Here is a 25,571-nt window from a genome sequence, read left to right as displayed (position 1 = left end):
GTAGTTTTAACAAAAAAGAAAAAAAAAAAAAAAAAAAAACAAAAATAAAGTGGTATGCAATTTTGTAAAGGAAGCCCCAATCAATTCACAATTTCCTTTAGGAGAAGTAAGAACATGGCAAGCACAGATGTTACCATCTTGATGTAAAGATTATTGACTGTAAAAGGCATCCACATAATACATGGAAATGGCTTGGTATTTCCATGTCCTGTACTATCAGTGGGACCCCATTTGTATCTTTACAATCACTTTGAAACAATTTCGCCGAGTACTACAAAACATCCAGTGCTCTCTAATCCTCCAGGAGACAACGGACATTCATTCGTCAGGTTTGCAACAAGCTTGCCACATACCATCTTAGGGCTCAGCGCACGTAACTGCTGAAAATTCTGCAGTGATTTTACAGCACATGCGCGCGTCAAATTGCTGCAGAAACACTAATGGACGTAGTTTTTTTTTTTTTTAAAAAAAAAGCTGATTTCATTTGCTGAGACTGCTGTCCCCACCATAGACAGTGGGAGCTGCATCCAAAACGCAGAAATAATTGTCATGCTCATTTTATGAAATATTCAAATTGTCTCATTTTATGAACACACGGATTTGGGTCAAAATTTTAGCACCCAAATGGCTGCGTTCATAAAAGCATCGTGCACACGTGTCATGCACAATCTACATAGATTGTGCAGGGGACGCATGTGTGCCGCCCCCATGCCAGCAGCCAGCGCTGCTCGGATCCGGGCCTTCTGGGGTGGTGGCTCGAGGGTCTCAGGACCCAGGGGTCTCGCAGACACGCCGAATAAAAAAAAGGGACGTAGATGTACGGGCTAGGCCGTAGTAAGTTTGTGACGCCACCCACGGTGTGTGGTGAGTTGGGACACTACCACTGCTGTTATGAGGCACCCAGGGGAGATGTTGTGGCAGCTAGATGTTAACCCCTCCGTGGGCAGGGATGTTGGCCCCGGGGCCCGGTGTCTATGTGCATGGTATAGCGACCGCAGGGAGTGTTTGTTTACTCACAGTTAATAAACCACACAAGTCTCTGGTAAACCAAGGTGCTGGTGGCCGATGCCGTGGCCAGTTGCATTCGGGTCCCCCACCCGGCTGGTGGTTTCTATCCTTTTGCTCTGCATTGTTTTGTGTAAGGTGGACTTCCTAGTCTGAAACACAGGAGTCCGCTCCCGGCTGGATTTGGCCTAAGGATCCGTGCCCGCAGACGCTGGCCTGTGGGATCTATGGGCCCTGGCGGTGACCTATCCCCATCGGTGGGCTGTTGTCTTCTATGAGGGACTTTGGGTGGGACAGGACCTCTAGTCCTGGCCTCAATTGGTGAATTAACCAGTCCGCTTGGTCCCGGTTGTGGCTTCAGGGTCCGAGTACCCCCTTTGTGCTACGGTTTCCCATGTCTGTACCGGCGGGCTACAACCCTGTCCACCATGGTTCTGCCGAGCCGTCTTCCCGTCTCCTGCTGACGGAGACCACCGTCTGCCTCCTAGCCAAGGTACCAGGGCTCCTATCCTGGTACTGTTCAACTTGAACTTCCTCTGCTGGAGCTACACTTAGCTCCAGCCCACACTCCTCTCCAAACTGAACTACCAAGCTTAACTGCCCGTTTTCCCGCCCTGGGCTGTCTAGACCCCTGGGTGGGCATGTCCAACCGCCTGGTCTCGCCCACTGGTGTGACTATCTTTCCCTAAGGGGGGGGGGGGGGTGACTAGGGTTTCAGGTCGGCTGTGTGTTTCCTAAGTGAGGGACGGTGTTGTGCAGGGGCCTATCTGTGACTACCTGGTTTTGCCAGGGCGTCACACTTTCATTTACGCTGCAGTGCAATACACAATGTAAATGCATGCATTTACGCACATGTGCACATGAGCCCAAAGGCTGACTCTCCTCTGATCTGTTTTAAGCAAGAAAGATAAAGCTATGTGCACACGTAGCAGATTTTTGCACCAAAAAAAAAAAAAAAAAAAAATGTTTTGGCAGAAAAGCGCATTTTTGTGCTTTATCATCTATTGAGATGGGGAAAATGCAGGGAAAAAAAATAAATAAATATAGAAAGTAGTGACATGCTGCATCTTTTTCTGCAACAAAATCTGCAAGGGAAAAAAGCAGCAATGTGCTCACAGCATTTCAGGATTCTCCGACTTTTCGGAGATACTTTTTTTCCTTGCAGTATTAAAATCTGCAAGGAAAAAAAAAAGCAACGTGTGCACAGAGCTTTAAGCACATGGTTGGTGGATAAAGGATTTTCGCTTTGCTGCATTTATTTCTTGCAGATTTTAATCAATACTGCAAAAAAAAAAAAAGCTCTAGCAGAGAATTTGCTGACTGTATAGCATAACCACTCTATTACGGAGTCACTGTAAGTATATAATGTACACAGGTTATCATGACTGGCTATTCAATACTTTTCAGCACCAACCTCTGCCTGGGTTACCAACCGTCCAGAAATGCCAGGACAGTTTGTAAAAATAGGGCATTTTACCCCCTATAAGTATATAAAAGTCCTGATTTTTTTTGCAGCTGAGGAAACTGATTATTCGGACTATATTTCAGTTTACAGTGCATGCCGAATTCTGCATGTCAGAATTAGGGTCTGCAAACATGTATCACTTCTAACTATGCTTTAATAGGTTTTCCAATGTGTCTGTAAAAATACTTTGTCCGTGGTTTTTTTCACAAGGTGTCCAGAAAAGCTAAAAAGTCAAGTTGCCCCTTCCCCTAAATTCAGGATCATCTTGTATACCAATGTCTGGCAGGTGTCAAATAGCCTTAAAAGTTAATAGGTGGTTTCGAAGGTAAGTTCACACTTGCGATGTTTTGAATCAGGCACAGTTGTGTGATTGAAGCGATGGATGCGTTGCAGATAGTTGCACAACTAATGTAACTGACGCTGCAAAACACCTAGGTTACTTACCGGTAGCCGGTTTTTCCAGAACCCATGACAGCACCACGTGATTATATGGGTGCCGTCATGGGTGACGGAAAAAAAAAAAAAAAAAAAAGACTTTTAGGCTATGTGCGCACATTGCGTTCAGTAACTTGCAGAAATGAATGCATCCTCTGGCAGAAATGGTCTGTCAAATTTGGTTTTGACCACAAACGCTGGAAATACGCAAGCGTTTTTGCCACGTTTTGACCGCGTTTTACATGCATTTTCAGTGCTTAAATTGAGATGCGTTTTCAATAGAAATACACAACTAAATAAAGTTTGAACATTCAAAAAGTAGGAAAAAAATTGAAACCAACACAAAAAATAACCTTTAAATCATACACTATAATGATAATTTACCAAAAAAGGATTAATGACATGCCTGATGGAGACCTGAGTAGTCTCGAAAGCTTGCAATTATTACCATCTTTTCAGTTAGCCATTAAAAAGGTATCAACCACTGAGGACTCACTTTTACACAATTTTTTTAATGAGATTTAATAATTATGTTCAAAATAAAAGTATTGTTTGACTCATTTTTTTAAAGTCGGAATGGATGTGAGGGCAAATGGAAACCTCTTGACATCACTATACTGCCAAAAACGCATGCTTTGATTTTGACAAAAAGCATGCGCTTAGCATCAAAAAAAGCATGTAAAACGCTAGAAATTTCTTTTAGGATAAGTTTAGATACCGTAATTCTCATTGACTTCAATGTTACCAAAACGCTGCCAAAATGGCTAAAACAATTGACATGTTGCTTCTTCAAGGACCGAGATTGACATTTTTTTACACCAAAACCGCTGCGTTTTTAAAAGCATCGTGCGCACAAGAAAGCCCTATTTCCCATAGACTTTGCTTGGAAATCAAAACGCATGCAATTTTGCATTAAACCGGTGCAGCTTAAAACGCATGAAAAAACGCAACGTGCGCACATGGCCTTACTGTTTTACCGGCGGTCGCCTTTTGTGAACGATCAGCTGATCGTTCCAGCCGCTGGAACTGGATTTTCAGTCGATCATAGTTTTTTTACTGAGCGCATGCTCACCGTAAAAACCGATCCGCCACACTAAAAAAAAAAAAAAAAAAGTTACATTCTGCGTCGCTTCAGCCTGACGGTCAGTCATTAAATGACTGATCCGTCATGCGGCAGATGCAATGCAAGGCCATCAGTCACAATCTGTCGCTAATAGAAGTCTATGGGGGGGGGGGGGGGGGAGGGGGGAATTCCTGTAAAATATTTTGCAGGATACTGTAATTCCTCAAGGCGATAGATTGTGACTGATGCAAAACAAACCACGTGTGAACTTAGCCTAAGGTGTAAGCAAGGCATACATGGCTGAAAACCTTGCAGGTATAACATCACTCATACCATAGGACGTCATGCATTTACCTACTTTTATTTTTTTCCGAACAGCAAGTTAATTGGCACACTTTAGTAGAGTCAGGGGTAGCACACAAATATGATACAGCCAAGTCCTGACAGTCACTCCTGTCACATGGTGTGTAAATTGAAAACACACACACACACACACACACACACACACACACACACACACACACACACACACACACACACACACTTCAGCTTGTACAATGCACTTAAGCCAGTTTCACACATCAGCATTTCGCCGGATCCGGCATGACAGCATGTGACCAGAGGTTGCCACGATGTCATTGTAATGTATTACACTGTACCGGATCCGGCGAAATTCCAGATGTGTGAAACGGGCCTTAAGGATAAGCTGAATGCTCAAACCAAGAGCAAAACCAAACAGGTTGTATCTCAGGCCCTGAACATCAATGGTTAAACACTGATAATTATGGGTTATACATCAAAAAGTATTTAAAAGGAAATCTGTAAATACTAAAAATGCTATTTACCTGCAAAAATGGTGATATTTTAAATTCTGCCTGGCAGGCTTACTGGAATAGTAACTTTAGGGGGAAAAAAAAAAAAAAAAAAAAGTTCTATCTTCCCTGCAGCTGCTCACTTCCAGTCACCAATAGTGTGATCCGTGTGAGAAGTACCAGAGAAAACACGTGTGAAGTAAAATTATTTTTATACTCCCCTGTCTACAGCCGCTGCTGTCTCCTGCTTCCAGGCTGGCTAATTATGCTGATGAACATTCACTGCACCGCGACCCAGAGATAGAGGGGAGACAGCAGTGGCCGGATACAGCAGAGCAAGAGACATCAGCGCAAGGGACAGGCAAGTATAGGAGTGCCTGATCTCCGTGCGCTATCATGGATAGCACGCTGAGAACACAAGTGTGCCAAAATCATGCCGCACAGAAGGCCTAATGCATCTTAAAGGGAACCTGTCAGCAGAAATTTCGCCCAAAACCTAAAAGATTCCCCCTCTGCAGCTCCTGGGCTGCATTCTAGAAAGGTTCCTGTTATTGTGCCCCATGAGAGACCAAAATAAAGACTTTATAAAGTGGTACCTTTTTGTATTCAGATACTGTAAATGTGACACGGGGGCGGGCTCTCTGGCGTCCGTTATTCTGCCTCCTGGTCCTGTATGCTGCCCCCCATCGCTGCTTTCCATAGCTGATGCACCGCCCACTGCTCCAGCCATCCCCGCGCATGCCCAGTGCCAGTCTCACGGGACTGTGCAGTGTGACCGCTGGTGACGTGTGCGCAGGCAAGTGATTATGGGTGGGACTCTGATTGTTATCAACAAGTACCCCGCCCATAATCTCGTGAGCGCGCAAACCTCACCAGCGGTCACACTGAGCTCAGTGTAGATGCTAGACTGTATGGGCTGCTTCCAGGGATGACGTCCCTTTTGTCACGTGATAGTATTTTGAACACGCCCCTATCACGTGACAAAAGGGACGTCATCCCTGGAAGCAGCCCATACAGTCTAGCATCTACCCTGAGCACAGTGTGACCGCTGGTGAGGTTTGCGCGCTCACGAGATTATGGGCAGGTACTTGCTGATAACAATCACAGCCCCGCCCATAATCACTTGCCTGCGCACACGTCACCAGCGGTCACACTGCACAGTCCCGTGAGACTGGCACTGGGCATGCGCGGGGATGGCTGGAGCAGTGGGCGGTGCATCAGCTATGGAAAGCAGTGATGGGGGGCGGCATACAGGACCAGGAGGCAGAATAACGGACGCCAGAAAGCCCGCCCCCGTGTCACATTTACAGTATCTGAATACAAAAAAGGTACCACTTTATAAAGTCTTTATTTTGGTCTCACATGGGGCACAATAACAGGAACCTTTCTAGAATGCAGCCCAGGAGCTGCAGAGGGGGAATCTTTTAGGTTTTGGGCGAAATTTCTGCTGACAGGTTCCCTTTAAGGTTCCTGATGCAATCATGTGTCGGAGAATACATGTCCTCCTACAGCACAATTTTTCAGGAGATGCGGCAATTACAGAAATGACCCACCAATTAGACTGTTTTTAAACAAACATTACCTTTGCCATTACATACTGAGCAGGCGATGGCGAGTGCTGGCACCACAAGCTGTTTATGTTTAATGGACATAATGTTTGCAGAGTCGTCCTTTTATAACAGACCTGGGCAAGGGGCGGCCCGCGGGCCACATCCGGCCCGCCTACTCTCTGTGACCGGCCCGCCTGGCTCAGGGCGTCCTTGCTGGCCGGTCACTGATGAGAGCAATCTGACCTGTTGTCCGGAGCTCCAGGCTCCGGGAGGCGCGTGGTCAGATTGCCCTCATCAGTGCCCGGGCAAATGCCGGGGCCCTGGAGAGCCGGGGGGCCCACTCGCCTTAGTTCTGCTGTCCCCGGGCCGAGTCCGGGGACCGCAGTCCTCGGCAGGAATCTGCGGCGCCGTCCCTTTAAGAAGCAAAGACTTCCTGGTTGAACTTCATCTGTGGGCGGAGCTACCGGCCGGCGTCCTGCTCATCCCACAGATGAGAGTTGCAGTGCCAGCCAGCGACCCCCAGCACAGTGCTTCTTTCCGGCGCTGTGTGGGCCCCCTCTCCACCGTGACCTGAGCGGTATGTGCCCTCCCCACCCCCCGATTTATGGGCCCTGGTGAGCTGTATGGGCTCTTCTCCCCTCCTAGGTGTATTCCCTGCAAACCCCCCAACCCCCACCCACCTCCCCGATGCCGTATGTGCTGGGCCCCAGAGCCGCGTGTGTCTGTCTGTATGTATATATGTAGCAGAGCTATGTGTGTATGTATGTAGCAGTGCTATGTGTGTATGTAGCAGAGCAATGTAGCAGAGCTATGTGTGTATGTATGTAGCAGAGCTATGTGTGTATGTAGCAGAGCAATGTGTATGTATGTATATATGTAGCAGAGCTATGTGTGTATGTATGTAGCAGAGCTATGTGTGTATGTATGTAGCAGAGCTATGTGTGTATGTATGTATATATGTAGCAGAGCTATGTGTGTATGTAGCAGAGCTATGTGTGTGTATGTATGTATATATGTAGCAGAGCTATGTGTGTATGTATGTATATATGTAGCAGTGCTATGTGTGTATGTAGCAGAGCTATGTGTGTATGTATGTAGCAGAGCTATGTGTGTATGTATGTAGCAGAGCTATGTGTGTATGTATGTAGCAGAGCTATGTGTGTATGTATATATGTAGCAGAGCTATGTGTGTATGTATATATGTAGCAGAGCTATGTGTGTATGTATATATGTAGCAGAGCTATGTGTGTATGTATATATGTAGCAGAGCTATGTGTGTATGTATATATGTAGCAGAGCTATGTGTGTATGTATATATGTAGCAGAGCTATGTGTGTATGTATATATGTAGCAGAGCTATGTGTGTATGTATATATGTAGCAGAGCTATGTGTGTATGTATATATGTAGCAGAGCTATGTGTGTATGTATATATGTAGCAGAGCTATGTGTGTATGTAGCAGAGCTATGTGTGTATGTATGTAGCAGAGCTATGTGTGTATGTAGCAGAGCAATGTGTATGTATGTATATATGTAGCAGAGCTATGTGTGTATGTATGTATATATGTAGCAGAGCTATGTGTGTATGTATGTAGCAGAGCTGTGTGTATGTATGTATATATGTAGCAGAGCTATGTGTGTATGTATGTATATATGTAGCAGTGCTATGTGTGTATGTAGCAGAGCTATGTGTGTATGTATGCAGCAGAGCTATGTGTGTATGTATGCAGCAGAGCTATGTGTGTATGTATGCAGCAGAGCTATGTGTGTATGTAGCAGAGCTATATGTGTATGTATGTAGCAGAGCTATGTGTATGTAGCAGAGCAATGTGTATGTATGTATATATGTAGCAGAGCTATGTGTGTATGTATGTAGCAGTGCTATGTGTGTATGTATGTATATATGTAGCAGAGCTATGTGTGTATGTATGTATATATGTAGCAGAGCTATGTGTGTCTGTAGCAGAGCTGTGTGTCTGTAGGCATGTATAATGTGTATCTATGTATGTCAGTGTATATGGCTGCATAGATGTGTCCGTTCTATATGTATTTTTGTGAGTTTGTCTTTAAATATGTATGTGTACGTATGTGTGTCTGCGTGTTGATGGGGCCCACTGGGACTCTTCCGCCCGGGGCCCACAAAAACCTGGAGCCATCCCTGACCCTCATCACACGCTGCGTGTCGGGTAGGAAACAGAGGACAGATCCTGAAGCTCCGCACAGTGTAGGCAGCGGAACGCAGGAATCTCTCCTCTGTTCCTTGCCCGACACTTTTCTCTGTGACACACGCGCGCCCTGATATCGTCAGTACGGCGCGTGTGTCATTTGAAAAGTTCCCGCCTGGCAGGAGAAGCTGCAGAGGCGGGGGCCGTATGGAGAGAGGCAGCGGCGGGGGCTCCTAGGAATACAGCGTCGGCGCAGCCTGGCCATGTGAAGGAGAAGCAGCTCAGCGGGGGGCTCGTACGGAGGTGTCTGAGGACGGGAACGATAAGAAGAGAGGTGAGTGGTTACTAGTAACCTGCGGGGACAATGGGGGCGGGCAGGCGGGGGGCTGGAGGAGAGGGGTAACTTTTGACAAATATTTGGGGTGTAGTGGTTTAGTATATGGGAATGTAGTTTTACAGGTGTGGTATATGGGGGGGTGTAGTGGTGTAGTTTTATAGGTGTGTAGTGGCGTAGTATAATACAGGTGTATATAGGAGTGTAGTATAATACTACACCCCTATATACACCTGTATTATACTACACCCCTATATACACCTGTATTATACAGGTGTATATAGGGGTGTAGTATAATACAGGTGTATATATGGGTGTAGTATATTACAGGTGTATATAGGGGTGTAGTATAATACAGGTGTATTTAGGGGTGTAGTGGTCTAGTATAATACAGGTGTATATAGGGGTGTAGTATATTACAGGTGTATATAGGAGTGTAGTATAATACTACACCCCTATATACACCTGTATTATACTACACCACTACACCCCTATATACACCTGTAATATACTACACCCCTATATACACCTGTATTATACTACACCCCTATATACACCTGTATTATACTACACCACTACACCCCTATATACACACCTGTATTATACAGGTGTATATAGGGGTGTAGTATAATACAGCTGTATATAGGGGTGTAGTGGTGTAGTATATTACAGGTGTATATAAGGGTGTAGTGGTGTAGTATATTACAGGTGTATATGGGGTGTAGTGGTGTAGTATATTACAGGTGTAGTGGTGTAGTATAATACAGGTGTAGTATATAGGAGTGTAGTATAATACAAGTGTAGTATATAGGGGTGTAGTGATGTAGTATAATACAAGTGTAGTACATGGTGGTGTAGTGATGTAGGTTATCACAGGTGTAGTATATAGTGATGTGCTGCAGTTTATTACAGGTGTAGTATATAGTGATGTAGCATATTACAGGTGTATATAGGGGTGTAGTGATTTAATATATAGTGGTATAGTATATAGAGGTGTAGTTTATTACAGGTGTAATGTATACTGATGTATATTACAGGTGTAGTATGTGGCGGGTGTAGTGGGTGTAGTGATGTAGTATATGGGGATTGTGTGTGTATGTATACATTGTGTTTATGTGTATATCTATTATACTCGCACAGTATATATGCGTGTTTGTGTGTGATATATATATATATATATATATATATAGATATGTAGAACCGAGTTAATTATATTAGTCCGGCCCTCTAAAACCATCCCAATTTCTCATGCGGCCCCATGGGAAAATTAATTGCCCACCCCTGTTTTATAACATTTGCAACCATGACCTATATACTGCAGGGACAAAAGTGCACTTTAACTTTGCTACACACAAGAACGTACCAGCTCAACCTTCATTTGCAAGCTATATTAGGCTGCTTTCACACATCCGGTTTTTGCAGTGCGGCTCAATCCGGTTCAAAAACCTATGTAACGCATGCTGCAAAAAAAACACTGCATCTGTTGCATAAGTTTTCCCATGCGGCCCGTCCGTTTTTTGACGGATGCGGCTTGATACTGAGCATGTGCAGTGCAAAAAAACTGCATCCGGCTGCCGGATGCGGTTTTTGCCGCAGGACGCCGCATCCGGCGTCCGTAGGCTTGCATTGTAAATCGTGCCGGATCCGGCGCTATGTTTTTTTCGCCGCACAAAAAAACGTGCCAGGCAACGTTCCATCCGGCCAGCACATGGGCTAAATATGCAAATATGCCGCATCCGGCAAAAAAACGGATGCAACGCAAGGCCATGCGGCACAATACGGTGCTAATGCAAGTCTATGCAGAAAAAAAACACAACCGGCGGCAAAAAAAAAAAACGGTTGCGTTTTTTTCTGCAAAGCACCGTATTGTGCCGCTCAGCAAAAAACAGATGTGTGAAAGCAGCCTTACAAGTTCTGCCTTGCCATCAGCACTGTCTTTATTCTTAGAGGTTGGCAGCCATAAAACATTTGTTAGCACCAAATTTAATATGAATTTTTTTTTACTTTGTGTCTGTCTGGTTACCTAGTCTAATATCACACCCACAGACATATCGGCATCAAAAACACAGATCAATATTTTTAAAACCTATTCAAATGTGGTCTGATAATGAGTAGCCCATATCCATAGGTTCATCTGCTTTGTGAATGGCATTCTTTTTACTCAATACATCTAACCTTCAACAACTCCTATCCTGATCTAAGTTTCAAACCTTACATTTAACCCCAACGTATCTATAGACCTTAGGCTATGTTCACACACTGCATCTGTGGCACCCCTGAGGCTTAAGTCGCCACAGGGTATTGCATCTCACTTAAGGTGCGGTACTCATGCCAGGGAAGGAAGGGGTTAACCGCCGGTGTTTACCACATTCACACACAACATAGTTAGGTGCTTTCCCACTGGGATTGGCCTAGGGTAGACAGGCTGTGATCATCACGAGGCATGGGACTTACTGGTCACTAGGACAGCCACCTGGGGGGTGGGCACCATTGGGGGGTAAAGGGAAGGAGCACCTTCTCACAGTCAACCCTGGGCATAGCTCAGCGTAGGGAGACAAGTCGGGACCTCGGTCCAAAACTACCTTTTACACTTCTGAGAACTCAGCAAGGCCTGAGGCTTGGAGCAGGAAGCACAGCCTGAGATCTCAGTGCAGGGGAATTACAGTGGGAACACTGGTGGTGACCTCTGAACTAGCCAGGATCGGCTGGAGCCCATCATAGTGGAAACCAGCATTCAAAGTGTGACAACAGTTGCAGTGAGTAAAGAACTTGAACCGCAGCCCGTGTCGTCCCTGTTATTGCCGGCGCCGACATCATCCTCACCCACCAGGGCCTAGCTCTACTTGTGGAGAGCTGAAACACCCGAGCTGCGTTCCCATTCGCCCCGGAGGAGAGAGACATCCAGCAGCGGCGGCTTCCCTCATAACCGCATACCACAGGTGGTGTCTCGAGACAACTACCCCCACCATCTCCCCTTCATTCACATCTTTCTTCCTCCCTTTTGTGGGCACCTCAGGGCCACAAAGCCAGGCCAGACCACCGTGACATCCCCAAAGACCCCTCCATCACTGACCCAGTGACAAACAAAAGAGACCCTGGCCCCGTGGGGTGCCTCATCTCTTTCCTGTGGTCTGAGACAATGCAGCTAGTGGCCCAAAAGACGCATGACGCCGTGTTTTTGTTAAAGCGTTTTATCAAGGAGAAACAAGATAGCTAGCACATATTTAACAGATAGAAATAAACAGAATAGCTTGATAGTGCAATAGCTTAGCCAGCTGGGGTTTTTTTAGTACAAAAAAAACTAAAAAAAAAAAAAAATAAGGTTGCGTACCCCCCCATTTTTCATATCCAGCACAGGAACAGCAGCAGCAACTCAGCTGTGTGCTGTACCTTGGCTGGCTGTGAAACAGAAGATCCCACCCTTTTTTTCCTCCTTTAAACATTTTTTTATTAACAAAAAACAAACAAACCACCACGCGGGGTCCTCCCCATTTTTCTAAAACCTGCCAAGGTGCAGCAGACACCTGGGGGAAGATATTAGCCGTGCTGGAAGCATAGTGGGACCTCGTGTGGATTACATAGGACCTGAAGGGTTGTGTTGCGGTTAAGTAATGAAAAAAGGTGCTTTGTCTTTTTCCAAATAATGCATTATTTTGGTTTTTGTGTTAATTTCATTTCACTTAGTGATGGGGGGGGGGGTTGTCTCTGGTAGATGCCTGCCATTACTAATCTAAGACTTAGTGGCAGTCGTTGGCTGCTATTAACTTCTTATTACCCCAATTGTCACTGCACCAGGGCAATGCGGGAGGAGTCGGGTAAACTGTTGGGACTGTCACATTTAATGGATGCGGCAATTTTTGGTAGCTGCTGGCAGATATTTTTAGGTTGGGAGTACCCAATAACCATGGTATCTTCAGCCTGATAATACCAGCCCCCAGCTGTTGGGCTTTATCTGTGCTGATATTAAAATATGGTTTGCAGAGTAGAACGAAGAATGGGTTTGAATACCGTGCCAAAACCACAGATTCACCGAGAGTTTGGAAGAATCCCTTTATTCACATAGATCTACGCGTTTCAGGGACATTTCCGTCCCCTTCATCACGACAAATATAAGGAATAAATAAACCAAACAAGGGGCCGCAGGCATATACATATATACACACACACACATACACACACGTTAAGCAATGCCACGTCTACATTTTCTACGTCATCTTCCTCGTGATGCAAAAGCACGTGAGGTGATCAATAAAGTTGCATAGGTTAACAGAAAAGTAAAAAAAAAAAAAAAAAAAATGGAAAAAAAGAAAAAGCAGGAAAAGGAAAAAAAAAAGGAAGAAAAAAGGAAAAAGGAACGAAAAGGAGAAGAAACAAGGGAAAAAGGTAAGGAAGAAAAGAGGGAATGAAACAGAAGTGAAAAGCAGGGGAAAAAAAAAAAAAAGGAGAATTGAGAAGAAACAGAAAGGATGAAAAACGTATGATAAATTATATTGATTGGGTTGGGGAACCGCAGGTTAAAGGGTTAAAAGGGAGAGGATTTGATACTATGATTTTTAAATAAATGCTTGAATCCGGTTACAATTTGTGAAAGATTAAACAAATAAAAATTAAGGAAGGATTAGCATGCTTATGTTTATTTATATTTTCATTTATTTGTAATTTATGTTTAAGAAAAAAATTTATTTATATTTATTTATTCCAGAGGAGAAATAGATGAAGTAGATAAATAATGATATATCAAATTTGTGGAGAATCAAATATATGGTATTACATAAACGTTTTTCCATATAGAACATTTTATTATTTATTTAGCAGCAGGGGCCCCGTACAAGTATGCCTATTGGCATGTGCTGTGTAGGGAAAGAAATACAAGTGTGGCCAAAAGGAAGGAAAAAGATAAGAATCAATTAAGAAAAAGAATATTTATATTAACAGGCAATGGAGGAATGAGAAAACAATCGATTCCCTCTGGAGAGTTGGATCGAGAGTAAGGCGCTCGTAAATGAAAGCATTTCAGCTACAGGGAATGAATAGTAAGAAGTAGGTGCCTGCGACAGGAACTTCCTGGTTCCTGTCACCGCTACTCAAAGGCAGCGCGCTGGCCAATCAGAGGCAAGAGGCTCTACCTTTGACATCAGCGCTCTGGACGCGGGAGTTCCTCCCTCGTCGTTATGGTAACCCGATACACAGCCCGGACCCGTACCAGAGAACAGCAAGTCCCAGGAGTCCGGCGATGCAACGGAAGGTAAGGTGAGCATGTAATATGTGAGTGCTTGTGTGTTTGAGCATGTGTGGAATGACAGAATAGGGGACCAGGATGGGGCATTTAACAAGTTGTGGAACGAATTGGCTGCATTGCAATGATTTCCTATGGGAAATCTTGCTTTGCTGAACGAGTAACTTGGTTAATAAGCACAGTCCCAGAACGGATTGTTCTCATTAAGCAAGGTTCCACTGTATATCTTTATGAACAAAGAAAACAGTAGTTCACTAGTAGAGAAACAAATGTAATTGTAAAACGTAGTTATAATAATGTAGTTGTAATATAAGGACAGCTACTTGGGAGATTGTCAGAATCCAAGGGAAGAAGTATTATCTGAACACGAAATAAAAACAAAGGGATAGGAGGAATAAAGTAGGTTCAATAGGAAAGGATAAAGTAAAATAAAAATTTAATAAACTAAGGAAAATATTTTAAAATTTAAAGGGGATGAAAAGCATATAGCTGTTGGGCTTTGTGCTGATATCAAAATATGGGGGATCCTACGACAATTTTTTTAATTATTTTACTGTACAACCCACCCAGCAGCATCATTGATTGACTGCAGTCAGACACTGTCACTCAGGGTAGGGGCTCTTCGGACTGCAACCAATCACAGCCATCGGTGGGCAGTGGAAGCAGTTTATATTCAATGAAGGTAATGAGCAGCCTGAGAAGTGAACGACAGGCTGCAGGGGCAGTGTGACAGCCGCACCGGTGATTCGGTAAGTATGAAACTCTTGCTCCTACTCCTTTGCGCCAGATTTTGGTCCCCACTGACTGTATGGGAACCGGCATCTAGCCAGATTCCAGGGATCAATCCCCCACCGACCCCATGTCATTGGGGGGAGTGATCTGCCAGTCCTCCAAAATGCAGGGACAAGACAAAGAATTGACATGTTGCACCTTGGCTGCGTCTTCAAAACTGCAGCAAAAAAAAGATGTACTGTGTAGACTGCAAAATAGAAACCTCAGACTTTGCTGGGAGAAGGAAATGCCTGTATTTTGTTGCATCTTTGTGATGTCAAAAATGCAGCAAAAACAGTAAAAGATGCAGTGTGTTTACATAGCCTTAAAAAGGATTGTGTCACCCTCTTGAAGTTTGAGTTATCAGTATGTGCAATACATACAGGTTGTATACAGCTGACAGTCATAACTGTAGGCATCCTGAATAATTGCTTGCTCAGTAAAAATCATCTTTTATAGCTTTGATCTTCCAGGCTATGGAGTGTGCTTTGTCTGGAAGAGAAGACTGCCTCTAATCTTAATTATACATTCTCCTCCCCTTCTCTTCCTTCATGTCTGTGAAGTCAGGTGAGCGTCCGGAAATCCCATACCTGGGCATTCTGCCCACCATCTCTCCTCTGCACTGTTCCACCCCTCTGCACCTGCGTTCGTTGTTCGTAACATAGTCTGCTCATACCAAAATCTCAGTGCCACCATAGGCCACGTGATTCACAACATTAACATCAGCAAACCACTCCCCCACACAACACCATACACACAGTCTTTCATCTGACCTGTCTCTGGTCCGTATGGCGGGCAGTGTGAACCCTGTAGGGTTGGTGTTCCTTTCCTGTCCCTGGTTCTCCCGTTACTGCTAGTGCCCTCAGACTTCTAAGGTCAGTGAGGTCCTGGATTGTCCCCTCACTGTGCAGATTTTATCAGTTCTGCCTGGAGCGTTTGCCTGACCTAAGGCTCTGTGCCATGTCGGTGCTATGATTCCAGGAGTACTTCGCCGTACTCCACCGGCAACCACACCCCTGGGCCCTCAGGTCACCGTCACACTCCTGTGTCAGTGCAGTTACGTCCGTTACCTCCTCTCACTTCCACTTACTGTGTCTCCTCCCACCTGGTCGTTGTCTAGTGGACTGTATCGGCTCCACCCCTGGGTGGCCATCCATTGGGTCCAATTCTAGTCTGTCACCAGTCTGTAGGGATAGGGGACAAACAGGGATTATAGTGTGTTTTGCTGTTATCGGCACTGGTCTTCCAGGTCCCTGGGGGCAGGCCCTGCATCTTTGACGGGATGCAGTACCTTGTAGTGCCCTGATGGGTTCAGGGGCGCTACATAACGAACTTTAGTCAGGTGGAGACCACAAGCAGTACGACAAGCTTCCAGAGACTGTTTGACAATTTGTGCAAAAATTCTTTGGTTACGCAAACCGATTGTTGCAGCAGCTGTCCAGGATGTTGAGCTCCTGGGCTGATGTGGTTATACATGGTCTGCAGTTGTGAGACATATACTGCCAAGTTCTCTGAAACATCTTTGGAGATGGCTTATGGTAGCGAAATTAACATTTAATTCATGGGCAACAGTTCTTGTGCACATTCCTGCAGTCAGCATGCCAATTGCATGCTCCCTCAAAGCTTGTGCCATCTGTCACTGCTGGAGTGGTGCTTTTAATTTAAGGTCCCTCATGATACTCATACTCCGCCTCTGGCTTCTTCACCTCCTATCATCGGCCGGTCTACTGCAGTTTGACATGCCAGATCACTCTTGTGTTTCATGGAGGGCAGCAGTAGTCACTCTTCAATGAAAGTCTGAGCCTCATTCTGGCCTTGTTCTACTCTCAGACTTTCATTGAGACACAACGTAAGACTTTGGGCCCGACAGAATTTATGGTCACAATATAGTGTCGTGAGAGGGGAACAGCACTGATAAATAGTGAAGATGCCAGAGTGATAGTATAAGGCCTAAGCCACACGGCGAGAAAATCGGTGCGAGTGGAGTTCGATAAAACATCGCATTCCACTCTGACCAATTCTAGCCTGTGTGTCAGCGCACATGAGCGATTATTTTTTCAGCCCTAATCGGACAAAAAACAATCGCAGCACGCTGCGGGTGCAATGTGAGACTCTTCTCTCGCACCTATTCAAGTGTATGGCGCGAGAGAAGGAAAAAAAAAAAAATCATCGCACTGCACTCGCAGTACACCGGTGTACCGCGCGCGCAGAGTGAGAATCGCAATAGCCGGCTACGGAGGAGAGAGTGAGAGAAATCCCTCCCTCCCCTCAGAGCCGGCCCGCCCCTCCGCAGCGCCGGCCCTCCCCCCCCCGCAGCGCCAACCCGCTCGCACAGTCGGACCGCAGTCGCAGGGATACTAGCATGACACTATGCCCCTGCTGTACTGCCAGCGAGAGCAGAGTTTCATGCAAACATCGCACTAATGCCCCATGTGGCCCCGGCTTAATACTAAGAGCAGACATCTTAGATTAAAAAGCACCAGTACAGCAATGAAAAATAAATAAATGCTGGAGTTGTGCTTTAAGCAAACCCAAAAAATCATTTCACCCGATGATCAAGTGTTTTGCTAGTGAATGATCAGCAGCCTTTCTACACTGCAAATGAGTGTTCCACTGAATACTCTTCCGATAATCGTGCAGTGGAAATGCACCTTACGGCTGCTGGATACAGTACCATTTTTTGCGGTTTCAGCTTGTCACTGCTATTATTCATTTCATTTTTTTGTTAAATGAATCTATTACAAATCCACACTGGGCTATTGTAAAACGGAAGCTGCGCAGCCTCCAGCAGAACACAATTAACCCCTCATTCTGCAGAACGATGCATCATGAATATAAATAGGGATGACCACTACGGTAAGGGAAAAGAAATCTCCAGTGAAAAGCAATCTCTGCCCTGCAGCTGAGCTCTTTAATGTTGTAGAGAAAGCATCTGGGCAATAAACAGAACTCCTAGCATCTAAGCCTGAGCTCACATGTCCAGTAATCATCTGTTAGAACGGATTCCGCAGCAATCCATTGGCAAAAAAGTTCAGCAGATAACTGTTGTCCATTTTAAAAAAAATTGATTCCAGCCAGATCCGTGTATTTTTAACATTGGAGTCTTTTTAAAAGTGATCTGTTAACGGATTGCTATTTATCTTCCGTTTTTCTCATTTGTAAAGGATCAGTTTCCAGAAGGAAGATAAGTAGCTATCAGTTAACGGATCAGTTTTCCATAGACTCCAATGTTAAAAACAGATCTAGCTAAATTACATTTTTTCAAAACAGAAAAAAAAAAAAAAATATCAAAATTACCATTAACCCCAAAAACCCCTCCAGGTCCGGCATAATCCACACGAGGTCCCACGCTGCATCCAGCTCTGCTACATCTCACAGCGAGCGGCCATAGAGCAATAGCCGCCAGCTGTGAGTGCAGACAATGACTGAGCAGCGATGACTGCAGGCAGATAGTCACAGGCTGGGGATGCATCTGACTGCAACCAATCACAGACAAGACGGCCGGTGGGAGGGGAAAGCACGGAAAGGTGTGTATTCGATGAGCCTAAAGCGCAGTACAGGAAGTGAATGAGTGACCTAGAAGCAGTGTGCCGCCATGACACCGAACCTCCAGAAGTATGAAGCGCTCGCTTAATTCTTGTTCTCTATTTTTCCTTTAATTTCCCCAGTGCCGAATCCGGATTGTACACCCTGAATCCTGGGTCCAGCACCCTTGAAACCACGCGGATCTGGACTTTTACAGTGCGGGTCCGCTCAGCCCTATCCACAAATATAGCATTTTCTGTGCCTTTCTGGTTGTCGTTTTAATGGCTTTTTTTTGTAAGGGGAGTGAAAAACCTTATGATGAAAGAGTATTTTAAAATCTAGTGGAAAAAAAAAAAAATGTAGTTAACTTCTTTATACCTGTTACACACACACACACACACACACACACACACACACACACACACACACAATCAATTCTGGCAGAAATTGCCACAAATAGATGGCGTAGATTTGTTTGTGTGCCTCCTAACTTTGGGCTATCTCACTCTGCTGTCAGAAACATCAGTCTTCACAATTTCCCCTTATGCCGAGTGCACACTTGAAATTGACTTTAAGTAAAAACCGGACCCTCTGAAAAAAATCCCACACCTGCGGTAAAAAAACTGCACCATAACCGCAACGAAATCTGCATGCCGCATTTTTTGGTGCAGGTTGGTCCCTGCAAGTTTTCACCATTATGTATGGCAAAAACTGCAGGTACTTGCAGAAGTGTGACATGCACATTAATTGCACAGCGGAAATTCCGCGGGTAAATCCACAGGTATAAAAAAAAAACGCATGTCCCATGGGTTTTGCTGGGGAATGACTGCAGAAATGTTACAAACATTTTCTACAGCAAATTCTGCAGTGTGCGCACATAGCCTTAGTTTTTGTTTTTTTTCTGAAATTCATGCCATTTTGTAAAATAAAGTTTGTTTAAAAGAACTGAAGTCCTCAGTAGTTGATACCTTTTAATGGCTAACTGAAAAGATGGTAATAGCAAGCTTTCGAGATTACTCAGGTCTCTTCATCAGGCATGGTATAACACAAAATCTGAAGAGTCACATTTATACACAACAGGACATAGAATAGTGCAGTGAAAAAAACAAGTTATGTGAAGCAGAACTATCACTATGGCAAGGGGGCAAACTGTTGTGGCCATAAATATTGCTGCAGTTCATAGATAAGCAGTGTGAAAGTTTTATTGTCCTCTGATTGGGGTCTGCTCCAGGCTGTGATGCCCCCAGATGCTCTGAAGACCACATTTCTTAATTGATGTAAAAAGACATGAATCCATGTGACATTCATTCCTGCTCTGAATGTGTCAAAGGTCATCATGAGTTTGTATTCCCAGACTCTCCTGTCTCTGAGACTTGAAATTCCCTTTCAATACCAGCAATTTCATGTCTATGATGCTGTGGTCTGGGTTACAAAAATGTTTGGCCACGGGTAGATCCATCCTTTTTTCTCTAATTGTGTGGCGGTGAGAATTCATCCTTGTCCTGAGCTGTTGTCCTGTCTCCCCTATATACAGACCCCCAGTTGGACATTTGGTACATATAACTAAGTACACCACATTAGTTGTGGTTCAGCTGAAGGTACCAAAAGCTGCTATTATTACCATCTTTTCAGTTAGCCATTAAAAAGGTATCAACTACTGAGGACTTCAGTTCTTTTAAACAAACTATTTTACCTCTACTGGCTAACACGGTACAAAGATCTATTTTACCATTTTGTAGAGTGTTTATAATCACTGATAAATGCACTCTCACTAGGCTAAGCTTCCAGTGGTGTCAAATCACAGAGGACCTAGCATGTTCCTCCATCTTCTACATGTTATTTCCCGGGTGCCATGGGTGATCTGTCAAAATTTTGGTTTTATAAAAAGCAAAAACCATTAGCTGGTGAATGCACAATAAACAAGCCTTGTTTATTGTGGACTAATTTCTTAATTCCAGGGCCCGTCTTCCATCTAAAATTTCAGAGACTCCCGGTAATCAGCATTGGAAGGGCCTAAGGTTCCATTTCTTCTGTAAACTTGTAGAGTCTCTTGGAGCTGATATTCTAGCATTAACAAAATGAGGTTTTACCTACACAAACCTATGAGGACATAAAATTGATAGACCGTGAAGCGTTCCGATATACCTGGATGCTCCTGCAGCTCGGGTTGAACCTTGCGTGCTACACGTGACTTTACCCTAACCTTCGTTTTATGACAAGCATTTCCTAGCTGATCTCCAGCTGTATAAACCATTATATCAAGGGGGGCATTTAGCAATGGTCTACACATGAGCTCCCACCTCTTCTTGCATAGGTTACAGCTGTGGCACTGCAGGCTCAGGTCTAGGTACTAGTGGCTTTCAGAATAAGCAGGTCTGCATTACTGGATGTCCTGGAATGAACCCTTAATGCCTGGGAACTGGTTATTGCTCAAGTGAAAAGGACATTGTTCATCTGTCATTTCATCTATTAACTAGCATTGATCTTCGTACTGGATACAGTTCGCTCTAAGCTGAAATTCAATTAATAGCATATGTGGAGAGTACAGAAAAAATAGCTTACTTTTACTGACTTCCTAAAATAGTCTAAGGGTATGTTCACATGTTTAGGATTTGTCCTAGGCAAATCTGATGTGCAGTTTTCAAAGAATCTGCTGGAGAAATCCGAGGATTACAGCTAATAGATCTAATTAATACAAACGTGGCTTTTAAATTTAGAAACCATCCAAATAATGATGTCATTGGGGCATGAAATACATAGTTTAATTGTATTAAAGGGAACCTGACCATGAAAAATTCACATAAAGGGTTAATCTGAAGGTAAACAGCATTACAAAGTGCGGCTACTAGGAGAAAATTAATTCATTTCCTCCCAGGAGCCGCCTGCTTTTAAACATATGAACAGTGCAAGGAGTGGTTATGACAATAGTCGCTCTCTGCACCGCCACTATGACTGAAAGCCGAGGGATAATGGTAGGAAGAAAATTTTTTTTCCTCCGGACAGCTGCACTTTTAGTAAGTTGGCCAATTAGTATTGCATTTGCCTGCAGATGGATCTAGAGTAAGCATTTTCTAAGGTGACAGGTTCCCTTTAAATGTATGACAAGTATTTAGGCATAAAATCCTTCCGCAAACTCCTTGAAGAATGAACACAGCCTAAAAAGACAACCGGGAAAAAATAAAATAAATAAAAATTGTATCACATTTCTTCCAGTTGGGATCAATAATACTTTATATATAATTTACTCGGAAAGGTAGAAAAAGTTGTCAGCATGTAACGTGACATGAAAAAATTCTGACAGTTCAGTAGTAAAAATGGATCTACAGCTGAGATTATATACCAACGGATAGAATATATTTATTACATAGCTGCAATCATATGACGAGCTCACAGACATCCGATGTATTAGTGGTATACCATTAGTGCAAGGACTGTTTCCATTCTGATTGCCTCTATGGCCTGAAGGGGATCTTTTCCCTTCTCTCTTATGCAGCAGACCGCCATGAGGTTAGATAAATGCGGTCTCTCCTGCCTATAGTTATATACTGTAATCTACCAATCTCCTGGATTCTACTAATTAATTTTCTGAGTATGGTCACTATTTTAGGCATGTTGACAAAGCCATGTTCACAGTTTTTAGCAGCAGATCCTTTCCAAAATCTTGGTCTTGGTGTAATTATTATTCCTATATTTCTTTATCCTCCTTCCATACCCCATTTCCCTTCTTTGTACCAAATATAGATACTTTACCATTACTTAGCAACAACTTCAACCCTCTTCACTCCCCATCCCATTGTTTGTAAAAATATAAGAATCGACATGTTCGGGAAAAAAAATCTTCCTGAAAAACAGTTTTTAAAAAGCTTACAACTCTCACCCCATTCCATCTAATCCCTCATCCCAATCCAGTCCAATCCCTCATCCCAATCGAGTCCAATCCAGTCCAATCCGTCATCCCATCGAGTCCAATCCAGTCCAATCCGTCATCCCATCGAGTCCAATCCAGTCCAATCCGTCATCCCATCGAGTCCAATCCAGTCCAATCCGTCATCCCATCGAGTCCAATCCAGTCCAATCCCTCATCCCATCGAGTCCAATCCAGTCCAATCCCTATCCCATCGAGTCCAATCCCTCATCCCATCGAGTCCAATCCCTCATCCCATCGAGTCCAATCCCTCATCCCATCGAGTCCAATCCCTCATCCCATCGAGTCCAATCCCTCATCCCATCGAGTCCAATCCCTCATCCCATCGAGTCCAATCCCTCATCCCATCGAGTCCAATCCCTCATCCCATCGAGTCCAATCCCTCATCCCATCGAGTCCAATCCCTCATCCCATCGAGTCCAATCCCTCATCCCATCGAGTCCAATCCAGTCCAATCCCTCATCCCATCGAGTCCAATCCAGTCCAATCCCTCATCCCATCGAGTCCAATCCAGTCCAATCCCTCATCCCATCGAGTCCAATCCAGTCCAATCCCTCATCCCATCGAGTCCAATCCAGTCCAATCCCTCATCCCATCGAGTCCAATCCAGTCCAATCCCTCATCCCAGAGTCCAATCCAGTCCAATCCCTCATCCCAGAGTCCAATCCAGTCCAATCCCTCATCCCAGAGTCCAATCCAGTCCAATCCCTCATCCCAGAGTCCAATCCAGTCCAATCCCTCATCCCAGAGTCCAATCCCACCCAATCCCTCATCCCAGAGTCCAATCCCACCCAATCCCTCATCCCAGAGTCCAATCCCACCCAATCCAAATCCCACCCAATCCAAATCCCACCCAATCCAAATCCCACCCAATCCAAATCCCACCAAATCCCAACAAATCCCAATCCCCATAATGGGAAAGGTTAGCCCTTAGACGACTTTAAAAGGGAATCCAGATCCTCTCCAATTGAGGTATAGAAGGATGCAAAGAACATTTCAGGGGAAAAAAAAAAAAAAAAAAAAAAAAAACTCAAAATCAAGTTTGTGGGGTTTTTTTTAATCAGAAACTGGTTGTTTAAATGCCAGTATGAACACACAAAAGCAGGTACAGCTATTTCTAGGATGAAGGGAAACATCGGAAAATATAGAAGTGATGCTGATTATACAGATCTAAAACGCTGAAATAAAGGACTGCAGGTAGCCTGAAACAACATTACCCCCAATACAGACCTGTAAATTCAGGGGTATAAAAATAATAAATGATACCCCTCCTGAGGGGTCTTCCGACTCACACCATTCTACTGCGATCCCCAGCATGTACCTCCATCTCTAGGAGCCATAGTGCTGCCCAAGTCTGGTGAAAACTCAGAACAAAATATTCATGGATTTAAAGGGGATTTCTACCTTTGGAGACTTTTTAATCTAACAGCATGTATTTGGGACTAAAATTCATTTTTACAGTCAGGTATCAAAAATAAATTGTGCTTTTGTTTTTACAAGTTTTTTCCTGCACATGCAATTTTGATGTTTGCAGCCATAAATCAGCTGAGGGTAACTTAGTTACAAAGTCTCACTGATGGATCTCAGTTAACTCATCCAGCAATAGACACTTCAACGCTGAAGTATAGAATTTTAACATCGCAAAAATGATTTCAGGCTGAATTACAGGCATTTTAACAAACCAAAAGGTGGTCAGACCCCACCGGCTGCTCCATGCTGGAAGATCCCATGGACACCATGTATTTCTGATTAGAATATGAAGGTTTCCAGAGGGGAACCCTACATGGAGGGGATTGCAGCCTGCCATAGGCATCTGTGCTCCTCACCACGACCACCTTCTCTCCATGTGTCCCAGCAGGGTAAATCCAGGGGCTGATGATAGGCGGCATTGTCCCACATACACAATGCGTGTCCTGCCCGTGGCACTCTACCATATGATGTACCCAGGGTGCAGCACTCCACGCTCTGGCAGAACAGGGCAGGCACTGTCCCCGCTGGCTGCATTATTCCCAGGCGATGACAGCGGGGCTCAGCTCGGTGATGGCGCCTTACCTCCCGCAGATGACGAGTGGCTGCAGCCCATGCTGAGGGTATAGGCTGGTGGCCGCTGCACCGTCCGGCTGCTGGCACAGCTCAGGCTGGAGCACGGAGCGGGGCGGGCGGCTGTTAGTGAAGGGGGGCGGGGACACAGGGATCAGGCACAGAGCACGAGCATCACAACGCTGACCAATCACAGCCTGGTCGCACACCGGTGCTTTATTACCATTGGTCCAGCCCCCAGGGCGGGAATGTAAAGGGAGCAATCAGCATCCAGTGCGCCCACCTGTTCTGCCAAACAACTTTACTTTGCTCCACCCCTGAAGCAACTTCCAGTCATGAGGAAAGCTGTGTGACCTGAAGCACCGGTGTAGAGCTATGTGTCTCCATGGCTGCAGAGGATGCTCCTGCCGTCACACATTGCTGTGTAGACACGAAAATGTACATTCACACTACATACAAAATTGCTTCATGTTTAATTAAAGGGGAATAGCTCAACCCCAAAATGCATTTTATACAAGCTATACATTGGTATAGGGGACGTTACTGTACCTGTATAATTACTTCATTTGAATGCTAATGAGGGCGCTATACTTGGCATGGCTAATAGATCAGTGCACCATTACACCCTTTCATTTTGCATGTGAGGCGAATCCCCCACTTCTGATTGCCAGCATTCGCTTCCCAGAAACCGTTTTCTGAACTCAGTGCACACCGACACTGCCTGAGCCCACCAGGACTGCCTGAGCCCACCAGGACTGCCTGAGCCAACCAGGACTGCCTGAGTCCACCAGGACTGCCTGAGCCCACCAGGACTGCCTGAGTCCACCAGGACTGCCTGAGCCAACCAACACTGCCTGAGTCCACCAACACAGATTGAGCCCACCAACACTGCCTGAGCCCACCAACACTGCCTGAGTCCACCAACGCAGCCTGAGCCAACCAACACTGCCTGAGCCAACCAACGCAGCCTGAGCCAACCAACACTGTCTGAGCCATTCAACGCAGCCTGAGCCAACCAATGCAGCCTGAGCCAACCAATGCAGCCTAAGCCCACCAACACAGATTGAGCCCACAACACTGCCTGAGCCAAATGTGGCACCTAGCCATAGGTAGGTGCAGGAAGGGATTTCCACATTAGGAGAATTCACATGACACACGCACACAGACAGACTCATCACAACACTCCACTAAACCATGGTTAGGGGCTCTAGTGCACAACCAACGCAGCAGCCTGAGCCCACAAACA

General features: G+C 44.9%; 1 protein-coding gene across 2 annotated transcripts in view; it reads right to left on the bottom strand.

Moving 5' to 3' along the window:
* Nucleotides 1-24,434, bottom strand: part of C4H12orf75 (chromosome 4 C12orf75 homolog) — a 63,559-nt gene extending 39,125 nt beyond the window's left edge. For both annotated transcript variants that reach the window (XM_075342412.1, XM_075342413.1), the window contains exon 1: nucleotides 24,338-24,434. In XM_075342412.1, coding sequence (XP_075198527.1) covers nucleotides 24,338-24,368 — 31 coding nt within the window. In that variant the 5' untranslated portion in view covers nucleotides 24,369-24,434. The remainder of the gene's footprint in view (nucleotides 1-24,337) is intronic.
* Nucleotides 24,435-25,571: the final 1,137 nt, after the last annotated feature.

This window comes from Anomaloglossus baeobatrachus, chromosome 4 (genome assembly GCF_048569485.1).
Source record: "Anomaloglossus baeobatrachus isolate aAnoBae1 chromosome 4, aAnoBae1.hap1, whole genome shotgun sequence".
Lineage (NCBI taxonomy): Eukaryota > Metazoa > Chordata > Amphibia > Anura > Aromobatidae > Anomaloglossus > Anomaloglossus baeobatrachus.
This window is presented reverse-complemented; position numbering and strand designations above follow the sequence as displayed.